Genomic DNA, 17945 nt, shown 5'->3' with positions numbered 1-17945 from the left:
GAGCGAGCAATATGGTCCAACAAGCATGGGGAGGGACTACCCTGCCACTCTGGGGTTGCAGATTGGGTCAGAGCTGAGTTAGCCAGGAATAAGGAAAAACCGCACTGAGGGGCACCAAGTAAACAGGTCATTAAAAGCTTTAAAAAGAATAATTTGACATTTGATATTTCAATAAAAGCATCAAGGGAAATTGTAGGCCTTTGGGGGACCTTCTTAAATTTATTATTTAGTTGGTATTGTTTTTATTTTGAATTACATATGGCAGGGGAACATCTTATTATTTTCCATGATTGGGACTTCTAAAGACTTGACCAGGTCCTAGGCTGGGGATTGGAGAAGTATATCCTCTTCGATTGGGGTGGTGGGGGTGGACTAAACACCATGCAAGCCTCTTGAATATCTTATTTATACATAAATCCCAGTATCTAGGGAGCTCAGAGAATGCATGGTGGCATGAAATGAGTTTGGTCCTGTACCGACCACTTGTTGCTGATATTATAGTCAACTAACCTGGTGACCAAGGCTCCCCTGTACCCCTGAAAAAGATAGCACAGGATGGTGGGAAGAGTGATTGTTGCAACCTCTGTGGCCCCATACCTCTCCTGGGTGATCAAACTGAGACCCAATTGAGTGATCAAAATAAGATCAAACTGTGAAGGCGAAGAAGGGTATAAAATCATTAATCAGACTTCATTGATCAACAACAGGTATACCCTGGGTTGACTTTGACAGGCCAGATATATGGTTATCTCATCCCTTACAAACATTTTATTTTTACCCAGAGTGATAACATCTCAAATGTCTCACTCCCATTTCTCAGCCCATCCCCTCTTCTAACCACACTATAGCTCTTTTTTGGTCTCTGAAACATTCCCCTAAGTCCTTGCCCTAAGAGTGCTCCATCTATATAATTCTAGAAGTTTCAGCTCATGTGAAATGTTATCCATCTACCCAGACTGCACACATAGTGAGTCAAAGCAGAGCAAAGGCAACTGCCAAACATGGACCCTTCGGCAACTGCCTGGATGCTAAGGAGCAAATGTATGAAATTGTTCAAGGGCTACATTCAGTTGTGGAAGACCCAGAAGTGATTGGAATTTTATTGTATTACGCTTATCAGAGGCTTAACCTTAGCTCCCAACCCAAGGGAGATGCCTCCTCAACATCTCACATGGAGATAATGATGAAGCTTGTTTGCATTCAGTGACCTGGGGGGCCTGAACTTAATCCTCCAGTACAAGGAAGAAGCTGGAAGAGGAGTTAGTTAAATCCAGAGAACCTGTACTGAGTGCCTGCTATATTGGAGGCCCAATTCTAGGCACTGAGATGAGTAGGATGATGATGATGATCTGTTTTATGCTCTCAAGAAAGGATTTGGCCTTGGGCAGGAGAAGGGTAGATAAGCAATTGCCTACGGTTGGGGCACTGAAGGAGTACCTAAGAAGGGGACTCCAGGGACTGGGGATGGCCTCTTGGAGAAGATGTGGGAGCTATGCCTGGAAGGAGAAGTACGGTTCCAATAGATGAAAGTTTAGAGTTGGGTACTCCAAAAAGGGGGTGAGTTATGGGAAGGCACTCAGATGGAGTCAGTTCAGGCAGGATTTAATCTAGTGTAGTTACAAAGTATAGGAACCTTCAGATTAGATATGTAGAGAAACAAAAAGGCTGGGAAAAAAGGAAAGATTTGGATTCACATTATGGAAAACTGAAAGTCAGGCTAAAGAGACTAGAATTATTCTGTTTTGGAGCTCTGGAATGACATGAGGATAGGAGCTGTTCTTTTGAGAGATTAACTTGGAAGTCATATGCAGAGAGGATTGAAGGTAGAAAGCGAAAGAGAAGCAGAAAGACCCTGACGCAGTTAACTCTGGCTGTCCCAGACTCCAATTCAAAACTGGTGTCCAAATGAATGGGGGTTATAGGTGGCTTTTCTACAATGAAAGAAGAGCTAACAATAAATAATAATAATGTAATAATAATAGGTACACTACAGAAAGAGTACACTGGAGGAACAGAAGCACAATCAACTGTGAGTTGGCCAAGCTGGACATTCTGTGAGAAACACCTAACCACACCTGCCTGCCTTGGCCACCCTAAGCACAAATGGGGAATTAACCTTAATTGTCCAGGTGGCATCTATATAAAAAACGCAAATGTTTGCAGTTATGAAAAGTGGTATCAGTGGGGAAGAAAGCAAATCAACACGAAGTAGCATCTTGTCTAGTTTGCTGCATGACAACCATTTGGGTTTTCATCTTCTCAGAGTGTGTAATACATGCCAGAGGGACAACTTTTTAGAGCAAAGCTGCTTTACAAAACTCTGGTTTTATAATAGGAGTAATTTGGAAAAATATAATAAGCACTACATCACAATAGCATCACATTACAAGCACCCATAAGTTCCTCAAGGGCAGACTTCAAACTGGAACACAGTTTTGGGGATTATGGAAAAATGAAGCCAAAGGCTCCTAAAAGTAGCCTTCAGATGTTTCAGGCAAACCATCTTTATGAAACTGAAGACTTAAATTTTAAAAAGGTACAGCTCAATTTTCCTACACAAAATTCAAGGCTCAACAGATCCCTATTGGTCTCTCACTATATTCAAGCACACAGGCTTGATCTGTGTCAAAGACCATGTGCAAGGAGCTAAGGGAGCCACAGAGAGTCAAAAGGCTCCATCTGCTATGCACAGTCCAGCCAGGCACACTTATACGTAAGCTCGCTCACAACCTGGGAGATAAGACATGGATTCAAGAGTTAGAGTGACAGGTGACATGGGAGGGTATAAGGGAGTTGAAAGTGGGCAGGAGGAGCAGGAAGGTTGTTAGCAGTGAATCCCTGTTATCTTTTCTGCAAACTGCTACTGAATGATCACCTCTGCCAGGAATGCTTGCTCAAATAATTCCACTGAATTTAGATCAATTCCCCAAGGCTTCAGGCACAATTATATTTCCCTGGGACAGTAAGAGCAGGTTCTTTGGTTTCATGCTTGGTTCTGTGCCCAATGATTCTTGCACGTGTCTCCTCATTTACAGGCTGGTGTAGACTGCCCACATCAGTCTGAGGGCACATCTCCTTCACCACCCCAGTGCCCAGGAGGGATGGGCTTCTACCAGCAGATGCAGAAAGCCCAGAGTAGGCAGAGTGGGCATGCGGCAGGATTCGAGCATGAGAGAAGTTACAGAGAACACAAAGAAAGGAGAGCAACACTGAGCATGGTTCCTTGCCGATTGGTGCTGATCTCCCTACTGAGAACACAGTCCATGACTCTCCACTGCTCCCAAGGTGGGGACACACACTTGGATAAAAATCCAATGCCTATTGGTGAGTTACTGGAAGGAGGGTGGAGTGTGGGCGAGGGGAGAGGGGAGTCCCATTGTCCTCCTCCAGAGCCCCTCAGTCTTGAAAGCACCACAAGTCACCAAATTCGTGGGCTTCAAGCCAAGTGCACTGGTCTAGGTGTGAAGGGAGCTTTTGTTCTGAATTTCCAAACACTGCGAGCTAACACACTGAAGTTGGGCTTTTCCACCACGCTCTCTAATGCACCTCCTTTTGAGATTTGTCCAGTGCTGTTCCTGGTCTTAGAACATTTATGAGGGCTGACAGGCCTCTAGGGCTTCTTGCTTCCCCTTTCCCCTACCCCCTACCTCCCACCTTAGGGGGCTACCTCATTCCTTAGCTACAGATTGGTCAGTCCTGCTCTTTTGGCAGCCTCAGGATCTGCTACAGTCTCCTATTTGTTGACCTAACAATCAAGAGGCATACCCAAAACTTAAAAAAAAAAACTCAGATTTAAACACACTGCTTGCCTTCTAGCAGAAATTCATGCTGTACTTCCTTTGCCATGATGGACCAGCTGCATCCCTTTTTTGGTGTGCTTCCTGGAATGGCAGGGCCAACATCCCTTCTCCTCGGTGGCCAGCAGCCTGGTGTGGTCCTGGGAATTGAAAACCTGTCCAGAGCACTCCTTGGCCCTTGGCTTTCCCTCATCCCCAGCTCTGCCCCTGGTCTCCGCCACTGGAAATCCCCCAGTTCTCTGCTTCTGCAGGGATATGAAAGCACCCTCCAGGTACCCCCTAGACCCCCATTTCCCTGAGCCTCACTATTTCCCTCATTCCAAGCCTTCTTGTGCTTTCACTCAAACGTCGCCTTTCAGAGCCGTTTTCCTGACTGTGCATCTCTTTAAAGTAGATGCCTCGCTCTGGATTACATCTGCTTATTTCCTTCATGACTCCTGCCCTAATTTAAGTGTTATCGATTTACTCATTCCCTTCCTTCAATATCGAATCCCCACACTGGGAACCCAATCAGGGACAATCCTTTGTCAGCAATTCCCATGCCAGTCTATACCTTTTTAAATGATCATATTTAAATGATTATATAAGTGCTTACATAATATCCTCAATTTTACCTCTTGATCTACAAAGCCTAAAATATTTACTATCTGACCATTTATGGAAAAAGGTTGCCAACCCCGCTCTCCCATTAATGATGTGTTGAATAAATATTTGCTCAATGAATGGAGGAATGAATTATTGCTAGCAATCATTCAGCTACTTAGCACTCTGGATTATAAATGCTACTCCTCAGTTTCCTGCCTTGGCAGTGAGATGCTTGTGGATAGGACCCTGTCAAGCGCCTGCATAGCCTTGACATTTGCAATAAATGCAACTTGAATGGAGAAAAATTAAATCAGAGGAGACAGATCAGGGATGCTCAGGAGGTGCCCTCCCAGGCAGACTGGATACAGATGAACCGATGTGACAGGGATGTGCCTCAGGAGTTGGGGTAGAGAGCTACACATAATGAGAACTTGGACATTTTCATGCAGAAAGAACAAAGTAGAGAACTGAGAAAGCCAGCCTAGGATTCTGGGGAACACAATTCCAGTCCTGGTTTACTTTAACTGGAGGTATGACCTTGGCTAAGTCTCTTCTCTCTGGGTCTCAGTTCGCTCATCTGTAAAATGATTGGGACAGACTAGATTACTTGTAAAGTTCGTTGCAGCTGAAACAGTCCATGGTTCAAAGTTTGATATCAGAAAATCAATGCCCATTGAAAGAGGAGATAACAGGCACCTCACTCTCCCTGGAGGCCTGTGGACTGGAGATGATTTACTCTAGCTGGAACACACCACCCCTCACCCTGGCACACACAGCTCCATGTGTACACCCCAAAACTGTGCTAACCCAGGGTGCATCTCCATGCGAGAGAATTACCAAGTGGCGTCCAGGTAAAGTACATCCACAAGGTTCACTGTACATTGTCATTTCCAGAAAAAAGCAAGGAGCCAGAAGGAGGAGCCTGTCCTCTGACAGTCTGGGTCACGTCTACCCAAAAGCTCAGAGAAAATCCACTGCCCCAGAAGCCTAGGTCCCAGTTTGGCATTTTCTTCCTTCTCCCTAGAAATAAAGCAGCCTGTCCACAGTCCTAGAAAAAGACCTGATTTTCATTAGGAGGTAGAGAGGTAAGCTACATTTTCCTTGGAGGGCCTTTCATGGATTAGAAAATCCCAGCATGGGACCTCAGTCCCATATTAGGGATCAATATTCATAATAAGCATAAGTAGAATTGAGTCAAATCAAATCAGGGAGCCAGATCCGAGCCTCACAGGCATGACTGGATACCCAGGGGCAGCCTGCTGTGGGACAGACAACTGATGTAGTAGAGCTGCAGCCCTCCAGCAGAAGCTGATTTTCACATTTTTAAATGTTTACATTTTAAGTGGTTATGTAAGTATGTACAGGCCATCTTCAATTCTTCCTCTTGACCTACAAAGTCTAAAATAACAATTCTCTGGTCTCAACAATCGTCAGGTCCTCCTGCCGCTGGTAAAACAGGAACCTCCACACCGGTCAGCAGACGTGGCAGGGACTCCTTGACTCTAGACTCCATCTCTGAATGCTGGTGGAAGGTCAGAGCAGTGATTCCTGCCTCGGGAATGCCTTCCCCTTTACAGAAGCCTTTCTGCTCTACTCCAGTCATCGCTAACCCTCCCACTCCTGAGCCATAGCATTTCATTTTGGAGTCTATACAAGGTACTTGATCTCATATTGTCTTGCCTGATTTGTTTTTGTTTTACACTGATTGGTTCCCTAATGAGACTGTGAGCTACACAATGCAGAGACCGCGTCCTAACATTTTTTTCCAGTATCCCGTGCCACACCTGGGCCCAGAGTCGCTGTTGAGTAGACATGTGCTTCTGAGTTCCAAAAACAGAGAAGAGTGCTCCAATACCACCCAAGATCAAACTCCACTGCACACCAGCCTGCCATTTCTCGAGGGCTCTGGAAGCAAGTGTTGCTGCACTAAAGCAACGCTTTGCTCTACCCCAACCCAGAAGTGCTCATGCCATTAACACTAGAAGAACTCAAGTTCCAACTCTCTAGAAAAATTCCTCGAGGGCTGATACTCCGTTTCACTTTTCCCAGCAGGAAGTGTCCCAGGCAGCACGAATCAAGGAGCTAGGGCTCTTAAAGCATGTGAAAACACTTTATTCTCCAGAACCTGTCATTTCTTAAGGCTCAACAAGCCTGTTGACAAGATAAAAAAATAAAAATGTGCATACTGGAAAAGGTGGGGGCCAGATGCTTAGTGGCAGAGAGGCTCATGACACCCAAGTGTGACCCTGTTCTCCCAGCCTTGTTACCAAAATTGGTGGATTCTAAACCCAGGGATTGCTTCCCATCATAGGAGCCAAGAAGCAATATCTGGATATAAAGCTTGGCTGGGTCCACCTGATGGGATCTCCACAGGAAAGTAAAGGCTGTGGAACATCAATGACAGCAGAGAACAAGAAGGTGGGAGAGAAGAGGAGGGGACTCCTCACCTTAGGTAGCTTGGGTGAGAATCCTGCCATTCAGATTCCTTTCTTGCTAATCAAGAAAATACTCTGAGTTGACTAGGGGAGTGGGGTGGCTCTCCCATGGCCCAGGACAGATACCAATTCACTGGCCTCCAGGACCAAAGGCTGCAACAGAGGACTGGGGTACCTGACATTGTGGGTACTCTTTTGGACACCCACCTCCATTCCCTTTGTCAGCCTGCCCCCAGGAACTCTTTTCCCAACGCAAAATAGGGAAACTCACTCTGATCTAGCTAGCATTCTCTCCTAAGGGATCCTCTAAGATTGTGCCCACTGACTGGACATGTCAAAGAGGCTATTTGTTCTAATTGGATAAACATCCATCAGGTACCCGGACACATCTAAAACCTGGGTGCTGCTCTCTCTTATTGTCTTTGCTTAAACTAAAAGGACCAGACCTTCAAGTGGAAAGCGTCTTCTCTTCTGTTCTGAAAGGAGGATATAACCGTAGGAGTTACATACCCAAGCCCAGTCATTAGGTGTTTGCTAAACTGCAAGTATTAACTTTAAAGGCATCGGAAGGCTTGGAGGTAAGACTGGGTAGAACTAAGTCTTGGCAAGATGCCCTGCTTTTAGGCAGATTGCAAATTATAAATAAATAAAGCGTCTCTGTTCTTCTTCCTTTGCGTTAGCACGTAATGAAAAACAACGGAGCTCTGCCTGCACAGCCATCTGTTTCCTCCTCAGATTGGCTGGTAACCGTTTCTGACTAGAAATGACTCTGTGTATTTGCAGACACTGGCTTTTATTAGTGTCAAAAATGTCTTATTTAAAATCCACAATTCCCAGACATCGATTTAGGATTCCCTTGCCCTCATGGAGACCTGGACACTCCCTCAGAGCTAACCATTCAGTCCTCTATGGTCATGAGGGAGCTACGATTACGGACCTCTGATAATATTTTGATTATTCAGCAGGAAAAAAACAGCAGCAGGAATCTGGAGCCCCACCACGGACAGCTAATCCCTGAGAGAAATGTTAGACAGTGTTATACCTCTTGAGATGTTTTGCCACAACCACCCAGTGAAAACAGAACAACGAGATTCCCTCTGAGTGTAGGTGTCACTCATGGCAAAGCTGCGTTCTGCAGAATCCAGCCTTTAATGGGAAGGAGCAAATCCTTCCATTTGGCCTCACGGTGCCACTGTCCACTATAAAGAGATCACACTCCCTGTGCCACCCACCAGGGGAGTGAACAACAAGTTGCCACCCCAGGGCTGTGCTCATGCCAATGAGAATTGGGCTTGTTTCTCAGAACTGCCGAGCACTGTGTTAAATAGAGCTTAAAACCTGCAGACAAAGGAGAGTTCAGAAATCCAGCCCCAGGAAGGCAGAGTGCAGTGGAGGGAAGCCTGAGCCCCCTTTCCCTTTTAGCTCCATCTACACCCTGTGCTGTTGCTGGGATCTAATACCACACCGTCCGACAGCCCGTTGCAGTGGAGTCCACGTCATAAACAGCCCGAGAGAAACAGAATCCACCCACCAGCTCTGAGGATATGTTGCTGTTCAAATCATCCACCTTTCCAAGTTTCCTACCCCAGTGAAGGCATTTGCTCTGACTCCAAAACCAGAAATGGCAAGTGACAGACTATTTTTAAAATTTCAAAAAAAATCAGCTGTAGAAAAACTAACACTTGCCTCAACGAAGTAACATTTTATTTCCTGGGATAAAAATAAAGAGAATGAATTATCAGAAGTCTTCCTCCAACATCATTACAATGTTTTGTTTTGTTTTTTTTTTAAGAAAGTTATGAGAATTGTTTAAGGCTCACAAAAAAAAGTCACATTTGCCTTTCTTCCAGAACATTCCCTGCCCTGGACGCAAAGCACCGATACCATATCCCAGAAAAGAGAGAGGCTTGTGGGCACGGGAATCAGGACAGCCAAATAAGCATGTCTGACTCTAATGTAAGTATCACAGGAAAACATCTCAACAATTCTCTCCTCCAGGAATATAAGACAGTTCTTGAAAATATATTCAAAATATCTCCATCTGAACTACAGTACAAAAATCCACTCACCGGCCATAAAAAATAATATTCTCCCCTATGCACAAATAAAATCATGTGTAAAGCAAACGTGGAACACATGGAGGGAGGGGGTTGGTTTACAAAGTCTCTTGGGATCTGGGCTATTTAAAGTCATTTTTGTTTGGGTTTTCCCTTTGCTGGGTATAGGAAACTGACCACAAATACAACCATCTTACAGCGCTCACCATTTCAACAGCTCCTGCGTCATGGAATGTGGTACTTTTTAAAAATAGGCAACCCTTGGTGTCATGGAAAGAAAAAGAGGAAAATGGGGGACCAAAGGAGGGAGGGAAGGAAGGGAAGAAAGAAAGGAGCAGACTTGGGTTATGGGGGGAGAGGGGGCTTGAATACTCTGTGGTAAGAAGTCGATGCCGAGGTTGAGGGGCCTCTCTGGACCCACTTCCACAAGTTTGTCTGCATCTCCATTTCACAAATCAGTTTCCCGGCTGGTGTCCAGACACAGGGCATATAGGGACCTCCGTAAGTCCACGTTGCTCTTGGCCTTGAGGTTACACTTCTCCAGGGGACAGCTGCCCCTCGGGGCTCCCTCGGTGTTCTCCAGGGACCCCCCAGCTTTGCAGAGGGTCCCCTTGTTCCAGCTGGCCTTCCGCTGGTTTGCATCGTCCAGCCTGGTTCCCTGGCCCTGGCCGCCCTGCTCCTCCTTAAGAGCTGCCTGCTCCTCCTGCTCCGTCTCGCGGTGGTAGAAGTAGTTGAAGTTGGAGACGATGACGGGCACAGGCAGGGCGATGGTGAGGACCCCGGCGATGGCACACAGCGAGCCCACGATCTTACCCCCGACCGTGATGGGTATCATGTCCCCATAGCCCACCGTGGTCATGGTGACCACCGCCCACCAGAAGGCATCCGGGATGCTGGAGAAGTGGGTCTCCTGGTTGTCGGCCTCAGCGAAGTAGACGGCGCTGGAGAAGAGGATGACTCCGATGAAGAGGAAGAAGATGAGCAGGCCCAGCTCCCGCATGGAGGCCTGCAAGGTCTTGCCCAGGATCTGCAGCCCCTTGGAGTGGCGCGAGAGCTTGAAGATGCGGAACACCCGGACCAGGCGGATCACCCGGAGGATGGCCAGGGACATGGCCTGCTGCCCATTCTGGCCTCCACCGCCGCCCCCTGGCTGCTGCTCTGCCAGCTCGGTGCCCAGGGTGATGAAGTAGGGGAAGATGGCCACCACGTCGATGATGTTCATGATGTTCCGAGAGAACTCTGCCTTGCTGGGGCAGGCAAAGAAGCGCACTAGCAGCTCGAAGGTGAACCAGATGACACACGTGGTCTCCACAATGAAGAAGGGGTCGGCCAGGGTCCTAGGCAGGAGGGGCGCCACCGTGGGGCCAGGGGAGTGTGCTATGGCCCCACTGCTGTTGAGGCCAGGGGTGGGCCCAGGAGGCTGGTGGGGCCCAGGGGGATGGCGGAGCTGCTCGCGCTCATCCCTGAACTCGGGCAGAGTCTCCAAGCAGAAGGTGATGATAGAGATGAGAATGACCAAGACCGAGACGATGGCGATGGCACGCGCCGACCCGGAACTTTCTGGATATTCGAAGATCAGCCACACCTGTCGTTGGAATTCGTTGCGGGGCAAGGGCTTCTCCTCTTCTTTAATGAAGCCCTCATCTTCCCGGAAGCGCTCCATGGCCTCGTCCCCCAGCTGGTAGAAGCGGATCTCATCTGCAAACACGTCAAGGGAGACGTTGACCGGCCTCCTCAGGCGGCCCCCCGACTGGTAGTAGTAGAGGATGCCATCGAAGCTGGGCCGGTTGCGGTCGAAGAAGTACTCGTTCCTCAGGGGGTCGAAGTAGCGCAGGCGCTTGGCCGGGTCCCCCAGGAGAGTATTGGGGAACTGCGCCAGGGTGCCCAGCTGCGTCTCAAAGCGCAGCCCAGAGATGTTTATGAGGACGCGCTGGTGGTGAAGGGACCCCACGCCCAGAGCCCGGCTCTCTGCCATGCCCAGAGCAGGGTCGCCTTCTGCTTCCTCGTCCTCCGGAGACGGCTGTCTAGGCTGCAGCAGCTCCTGAGGCAGCGGTGGCAAGGGCCGCGCCCCCGAGTCCGCGCCTCTCTGCGCGCTGCGCCCTCTAGGCTCCGGCTCTTTGGTCCCATCGCTGAGCCCAGCCGTCGGGGAGCACTGGAGCTCTCCCCCTGTGGCCTGGCCACAGCCCGCGCGGGCCTCACCTCCTCCTATGATGGTCATGGCCCCGCCGTTCTCCAGGGGCAACAGGGCGATCTCCATGGCCCGGGAACAAGGGGCATGCTGGGCCCCCACCGACCGGCTCGCGCGCCCCCAACTCACGGTCCCCCGGGCGTCTGGCGTCCGGCTGCTGTCCTGTCGTCGTCCGGCCCCACTGAGAGGCTGGGTGAGATTGCTGGCGCTATCCCCTTGCTTGATCCTGACGTCAAGAAGCCGCTGCTCAGCCCTCTGCCTCAGTCTCTGTACTGTCAGCCGGTTACCAAGCAGCTGAAAAGCCTCCTTCTAGCAGACGCAACCTTCCGCCGCCCCTCTCTAGCGTCTCCGCGCTCAGCCTCCACCCTCCGCAGCTCCCTGCCTCCTCCCCTACTCCCTCCCCTCTCCCCTCTCCTCCTCCCCTCGCGCTGGTAGTGGCAGCGGGTGTCTCCCCGGAGGGCGCAGCTGGGGCCCCGGGCTAGGGAAGGAAGGGGGGCCCAGAAAGGCTCAGCCAGGCGGAGGGAAGGAGGGGGGAGGATGGAGGAACAGGTTGTACCGACAGCGCTGAAACTCCCTGGGCAACCAGATGAGAATAGCTCTGGATTTCAGTTCACCTGGGAACCCGCTGAACGCCAAGCGGACTCGAGGGGAAACGAACTGCCGCTGGCTGAAGGGACGAGGCTTTGAGCTGGGTCGGAGTACGTGAGAGACGGGAGACAACAGTTCCTTAAAAATTCTTCTTTTAGAGAAATAATGGTATCTCTTCTTGGGGAAGAGTTACGGATAGCAGAGGACATTCGGTGGGGGTGGGGGTGCGGGAGGCGTGTGTGGCTGGGCTGTGGGCCTTGAAATTCAAAACCAAAAACACTCTTTCCAGATCAACAGAGAAACATCTCTCCTCCCATGTTCCTACAACCCCACAAAAAGATATTGGGCCCCTCCTCCCCCAAACAGGCAGTGGGTCCTGGGGGCTGCAGGTCTGGATGCATACCCCTGCTCTCCCCACCAAATTCCATATCATGGGTGGGGAAATAAAGAGATCCTGACTAGAGCTGTTCCTGCTTGGTGAAGTGTGGAGCTAGCAGCTGGGACAAAGTTTGTATCCAGGGGCAGAATTTATGAGAGGGCACCAGATAGGTTGTAAAATCTCCACAGTGAAGAATTAATTCCCAGAGGTAGAAGAATAACGAATGACCCACACTTACTTTGCAATTATGTACCGCACCATTCTCAACGGTTAACAAATACTGGCTCATATTTTTTACAGCAACCCCTTTTGTAAGCACCATTCTTATCCCCATTTTAGAGATGAGGGAACTGAGGCCCAGAGAGACTGACTAACTTGCTCAAGGTCACACAGGTAGAAAGTGGAGACGCTGGAATTCAAACCCAATCACAGCCTGGGCCCTTGCTTCTGACACTCTGCTGCCTCTTTAGAAAGGTATAAGCCCCTTTCCAGATACAAGCATTCCTTTCCCCCAACTTCCCACAGGAGAGCAGGAGAGCTGTACTTCCCTATTGCAGGAGGGGTGGGTGAGATTGCATCCAAGTCCCTCTACTTTAGAAACCCAGGGTACCTTTCTCTTACAGGTTTGAGTGGCCACCAGGTAAAGGGAACATATGCCAAGGCATGTCTCCATGAGATTGCTGGCAAATCCAGAAACAACCTCTGGATGTATATTGGGTTTGAAATTACCATCAAGTCACTGTGTTTTTGAACGTCTGTTTGTACTGTCTATTTTTGTTCTTATATTTTGCTTGGGATTTACATATGTGGCTGTCAGAGCCTCTTATCTGTGCATCTACACATGGGGGATGTTTTGGAAACCTGGCTCTTTATGTGCACAAGTATTTCTTAGGATAGCAGAGTGCAGACCTCCAAAGTTTTCCCAAGGGCTTGGGAAGGATATGTGCTTGTGCCTTGTGTGTGTAAAGGTAGATGAGAATTTGATGTGTGTAAATATTTTTATTGTATATGACTTTGTGCATGTGTTTTGGCTGTCTTTGCAGTTGTGCATGAATGAGGAAGGGGGCATGAAAGTGAAAATGAGCCTCTGGGGCCATCTCTGGTTGGCAACAGAGCCTTGCACTCCTTTCCCAGGTGCACACAATCACTCTCCCAGCCCTCCAGCCTTCCTGCTTCATCTGCACTGGGTTTTTACTCTTCTCTGACTCTGAGGTTGCCAGGCAAGACCAGGTCTGCCCCGGGGAGGTCCAAGACTTATGGCCCATCTTGTTTACTGGCCCATCCATCTTCTAAATTTGGGGGTGCCATATTGGCTCACATGTTTCTCTTTGGGCTCCCTGGGGATAGAGTTTTCTTCCAGGAGCCCTCTGGGAGACTGTCCTCTGCAGAATAAGAGTACGTAGTAAACAGAGTCCTGGAAAAGCACAAATATTAGGCCTCCTTTAATGTGATATTTTCTTAAATTTGCTTTTCATGCAATCTCATATATTTGCCAACTCTCATACTTTGCTTGCAAAATTACCTTCAAATGTCACATGTGGCAGCCCCAGAAGTGTACTGCTCAGCTCTCCCTTAAAGAAAGAACTTGCTTTTCAGTTGCAAGGAGTGCTATTAGCTAGCAGCTTCCAGCCGTCAGCTCCTTCTGGCTCTGCCTCAACTTTGAGGCAGAGGCCATGCTCCTCCCCTGCCAATGACAGAGCAGAGCGGGGTATTTCTGACCAATGCAGGACTGTGCTAAGGTACAATCTTTGCCCTGGATTTCCTCATTGGATTGGCCAAAACTTTATGAGATCTTACATCATGGTCTGAGAATCACCCTGCCCCATCCTTCCTCCTCCTCGCTTTCATTTCACCAATGCCAGGTTAGCATCATGAACTGAAAGTTTCCTTGCCAAATTCTGCTTCCTTTCCTTTCCACCTTTCATAGGCATTACCTCCTATTACCTCTAGCACTCCTAATTCCACATGTGTCACATTTCCAGAGAATACAGTTTACACATCACAGAACTGCTTTCTTTCCATTCATCTAGTCTTAGGAAAGTAAGCCTTTTTGTAGCAGTGCTTTAATGTGCAGAATCACCTGAGGATCTTGTTAAAATGCAGAATCTGATCCAGTAGGTCTCCAGTGATGCTGATGCTGCTCTCTACAGATCACGCTTTGAGTTTCAACCACATCTCAGACAAATCCCAAATGATATCTTTGAAGAAATTTTTGCAAGGCCTGGATCATGTCCCCCAGAACGAGACCTAGAGAAGATAACAAATGAGAAGATTTCTCTCCTTTCTAAGGGCTAGTCCTAGCAGACCACAGGAGGACTTGTAAGATGTGCAGAGGCAAGGAGAAAAGGATATTGTAAGTGGCAGTAAGGCATTGAAGGGACGGAGAGCTAGGCTGGAAGAGAGATGAAGGAAGGAAGAGGAAGAGGAGAAAGAATCCCAAATGCCTCCTTTATTAATTCATTCAACAGATATTTAGTGAAGACCTACTAAATGAAAGGTATTGCCCCGGGTGCTAAGGATATATTGACGACCAAGACATACATATTTCCTCATCTTTTGGGGGTACATACTGGGAAGACATAAAGACAACCTCTACCTAATTTTACAATTGATTGTTTAGTTATATTTTAAGGGGTAACATAGAGCTAGGGTGCTGTGAGAGTAGTGGGACGTCTGACTCAATCCAAGGTCAGGGAAAGCTTCCCTGAGATGGAGAGAAGGAAAGACAAACGATTCCACACAGAAGTAAGTGTGTGCAGAGAGGTTCCGGGTGGGGATGGGAAGGAGAAAGGGCTCCTTGGAAGATCTGAAAGGAAAGTAATGCAGTTGACCCAGATGGTGGGGTAAGTGCTGGGGGATGGGCTGAGAGAGGGGACAGAAGCCAGATTATGGAGACTCGCTAGGTCATGTTTCAAGATCTCCCCCACAAGATGTAATAACATCTCCTTTTCTTTCACTCTCACACACTTCGCTTGTCTCTATTAAAGCAAATATGTCAACCTGCCTCTATTTTAGCTCTCTTTTACTTGTTTTGGCCCCTTTCTCCACTCTATACCCACTGGAATATATCTATGTGTAAATCGACCTATTTATAGCCATCAAGAGAGGGGGAGAAAGAGAGAGAGAGTTACATTTTGAAGTCGCAGACCATCCGTTACTGGTCTCTGGTGCCTCCTACACCACCACACCCACTGCCATGCCATTACTCTGCATGTCAATGAGGATGTGTTGAATGGAATTGAAGAGAAAGCAGTCCAGCTTTGGACCAGACAGGGAGGGGAAACTGGCGGATAAGGATTGGAAGCTGATTTCTGATATCAGCTAAATACTCAAAGTAGTTGTGGAGACGGGACATAGCAAGAAAAATTTAAGACCCACTTGGATGACCAAATAGGAGAAGTGGCAAATTAAACTTGTTTTGCCCCTTGTCCAGGCTGTACATCTCTGCATTGTCTATTTCTGCAAAAACCACCTCAACTTTGTGAATTAAAACAACTTTGTGGGCAAAAACAATAATTTACTATAATTTCTTATGGTTTTGTAAGTGATCTGGGGTACACTGAGCAATTTCGGCTCAGGGTCATGCCATTGCAGTCAGATGGCAGGTTGGGCTGGAGTCTTCAGTAGACTCAACTGAGTTACGTCATCCAAGAAGGCGTCTTCACTCAAATGGCTGGTACGTAGGCTGGGAGGGCTGGATCAGCCAGCATCTCTCTCAGGCAACCTCTCCACATGGCTAGCTGGGGCTCTTGGAAAGCATAGCGTTCTTGGGGAAGTCTTCTTTCACAGCTGCCTGTTTTCCCCAGAGATAGACGCAGAAGCTGTAAGACTTCTTATGAACTAGCATTGGCGTTCCAAAACATCACTTCTAGTTTATTTTCTGTCGGCAAGCAAAGCCAGTCATTAAGCCCAGATTCACATTGTGGTAAGGGCTTAGCTTCTAGCTCTCCACAGGAGTAGCAGCAAAGCATGTATGGCTACCTCTGATCTGCCACACGACTTACCACCCCACTCTGAAAGCCCTCCAGAGCCTTGTTCCTTAAAGTATGGTTCGTAGATCAGCAGTGTCCCCATCACCTGGGACCTTGTTAGAAGTTAGAAGCCCCACCAAGTCAGAATCTTCATTTTAATATGACCTTAGGTAACTTGTGCACAGTGATGTTTTAGCAGCTCTGCTCTGGGATTCAAAACCCTGCCTGCCTCCTTGCACCCAACAAAAAGAGCACTCAGAACACAGAACGCCACCATTCTTTCCCAAAAGGGGTCATTTTAAAGAAGTTTGTGTAAGTCCCTGCCACTGTGGACAGAAGCCTGGGTGGAGAGCGCCTCCTGGGGTAGAGAGCATATAGGCCTCAGAAGAGGATCCAGAAGGTCTGGTCTCCGCATCACTTCTTCTGAGTTTACTAGGATTTTAGAAGCTTACTGCCTTAGTTGTGATCAAGCTGCCAATACAATAGATATTCTAAACTCAAATGAATATAAGACAGAATCCCTGCCCCAACTCCTATGAAGAAATTTACAGAGGAAAAATTTGGACAATTCGTTGCATGATTCTCCGGTCCTTCAATTTGATCAAGGATATAAAGTTTTACTTGTCCCATCCCCTCTCGCTCAAAGGGGCTGGATTTTGCCTTCTACTTAACCCCAGATTTTGTGATTGGCACTTCCAGGAGCTACTTAGAGAGACTTCTAGGAGACCCTCGGGCTGGGGGCAATGTGAACAGAGGTCCATTTTCTGCTTTGGAAGTCTAGAGGGCAAAGCAGAGAACTGGTTAACAGCTTTGATGCAGAGCGGGGCAAGAGTTGCCTCTTAGGGATCAGGCTGCTTGGAGCTGTTGATCGTGCCTATAATGGGAATTATTTTCCATAGACCAAATGTGGGCCTTACCAGAGAGACAGCCAGTATCGGGTCACCTGTGTCCAGTCCAAGGTCACTTAGAGGGTCAGACAGAATTCAATTACAGGAAGTTGGAGGTGAATGTCAGCGTTCTAGGGGCAGTGGAAGGAGTTCTTGGACAGACCCCAGAATAGAGTGGCATCTGCCTGGGTCACAGGAGCAGCAGGTGGAGGGGGGCCAGGGAGCCTCTGCAGAGCCCAGGAAAATGCCCCATGAGAGAAGAGTCAGCCTTAAACATCCGTCAGGCCCTGAGAGGCACAGATGCTCACTGCAGGACAGTACAAGTACCCCTCGCCCAGTCCCCTCTGACAGCGTCCAATTGACTCAGCAAGTGGGGGGAGGATTGATAAGGAATGGAATCTAAAGATAGATGGAGAAAGAAAAACCACCCCCCACGACCACACCTGTCAAAACACAACAAGCAGGGCGAGGAAGGGAAAAGATGTCATCCGATCAAATTCAGAGTTTTGATGACTGTTTTGGACTGGGTAATTTAATTCCTCGGTTCAGCCCACATTTGAGAGCCAGTGTCACTATAGATCTCTTTATTATATAAGAATAAACATAAAAACATGCAGACCTGCTGAATTTTCATCTAGGTCAAGGGAAATGCTCTGTCCCCTCTCCCTTCACCGGACAAAAGTTAAAGAGACAGTGGGAAGCAAAAATAAAATTCCACTCTGGTTGTGCTACCAGTCTTTCCTGGCAAACATTGATTTGCTCCTCCACCTGGGAGGCGCCTCATTAGAAATGCAGGGGGAGGGTCTTAGCAGCAGACTGGGCTGATACACCCTACAAACCAGGCCTCTACCAAGTAAGCCAGGAGGCCTAATTCTCAGGGCTGCTCAGGGGTCCCCTTTGCTAAGTCATCTCTAACCAGCTCAGGCAGGGCTCCACCAAACTGCATTTGAGATCCCGGATTTCTCAAGGAAGAGAAGTGCACTCTGAACTGTGTTCCCAGTCCCTTTCCTGTGTGCTCGGGTAAACCAGTTATTCCAAATTCTCCCCATGACACATCC

The 17945-nt window shown here is 48.2% G+C and overlaps 1 protein-coding gene across 1 annotated transcript; it reads right to left on the bottom strand.

Annotated features, from left to right (window-relative positions):
• Nucleotides 1-8498: 8498 nt before the first annotated feature.
• KCNA5 (potassium voltage-gated channel subfamily A member 5) lies at nt 8499-11421 on the bottom strand. Its single transcript, XM_077169775.1, has one exon. The coding sequence runs from the start codon at nt 11129-11131 to the stop codon at nt 9323-9325; it is 1809 nt and encodes a 602-aa protein (XP_077025890.1). The 5' UTR covers nt 11132-11421; the 3' UTR covers nt 8499-9322.
• Between the last annotated feature and the right edge of the window lie 6524 nt (nt 11422-17945).

The sequence above is a fragment of the Tamandua tetradactyla genome, chromosome 7, assembly GCF_023851605.1.
Source record: "Tamandua tetradactyla isolate mTamTet1 chromosome 7, mTamTet1.pri, whole genome shotgun sequence".
Taxonomy (NCBI): domain Eukaryota; kingdom Metazoa; phylum Chordata; class Mammalia; order Pilosa; family Myrmecophagidae; genus Tamandua; species Tamandua tetradactyla.
Note: the sequence above shows the minus strand (reverse complement) of the source record. Positions and strands in the feature narration are given on the sequence as shown.

Bases quoted from the DNA above. Each gene is read 5' to 3' on its own strand.
- KCNA5 (XM_077169775.1), bottom strand. From the start codon at position 11,131: ATGGAGATCGCCCTGTTGCCCCTGGAGAACGGCGGGGCCATGACCATC.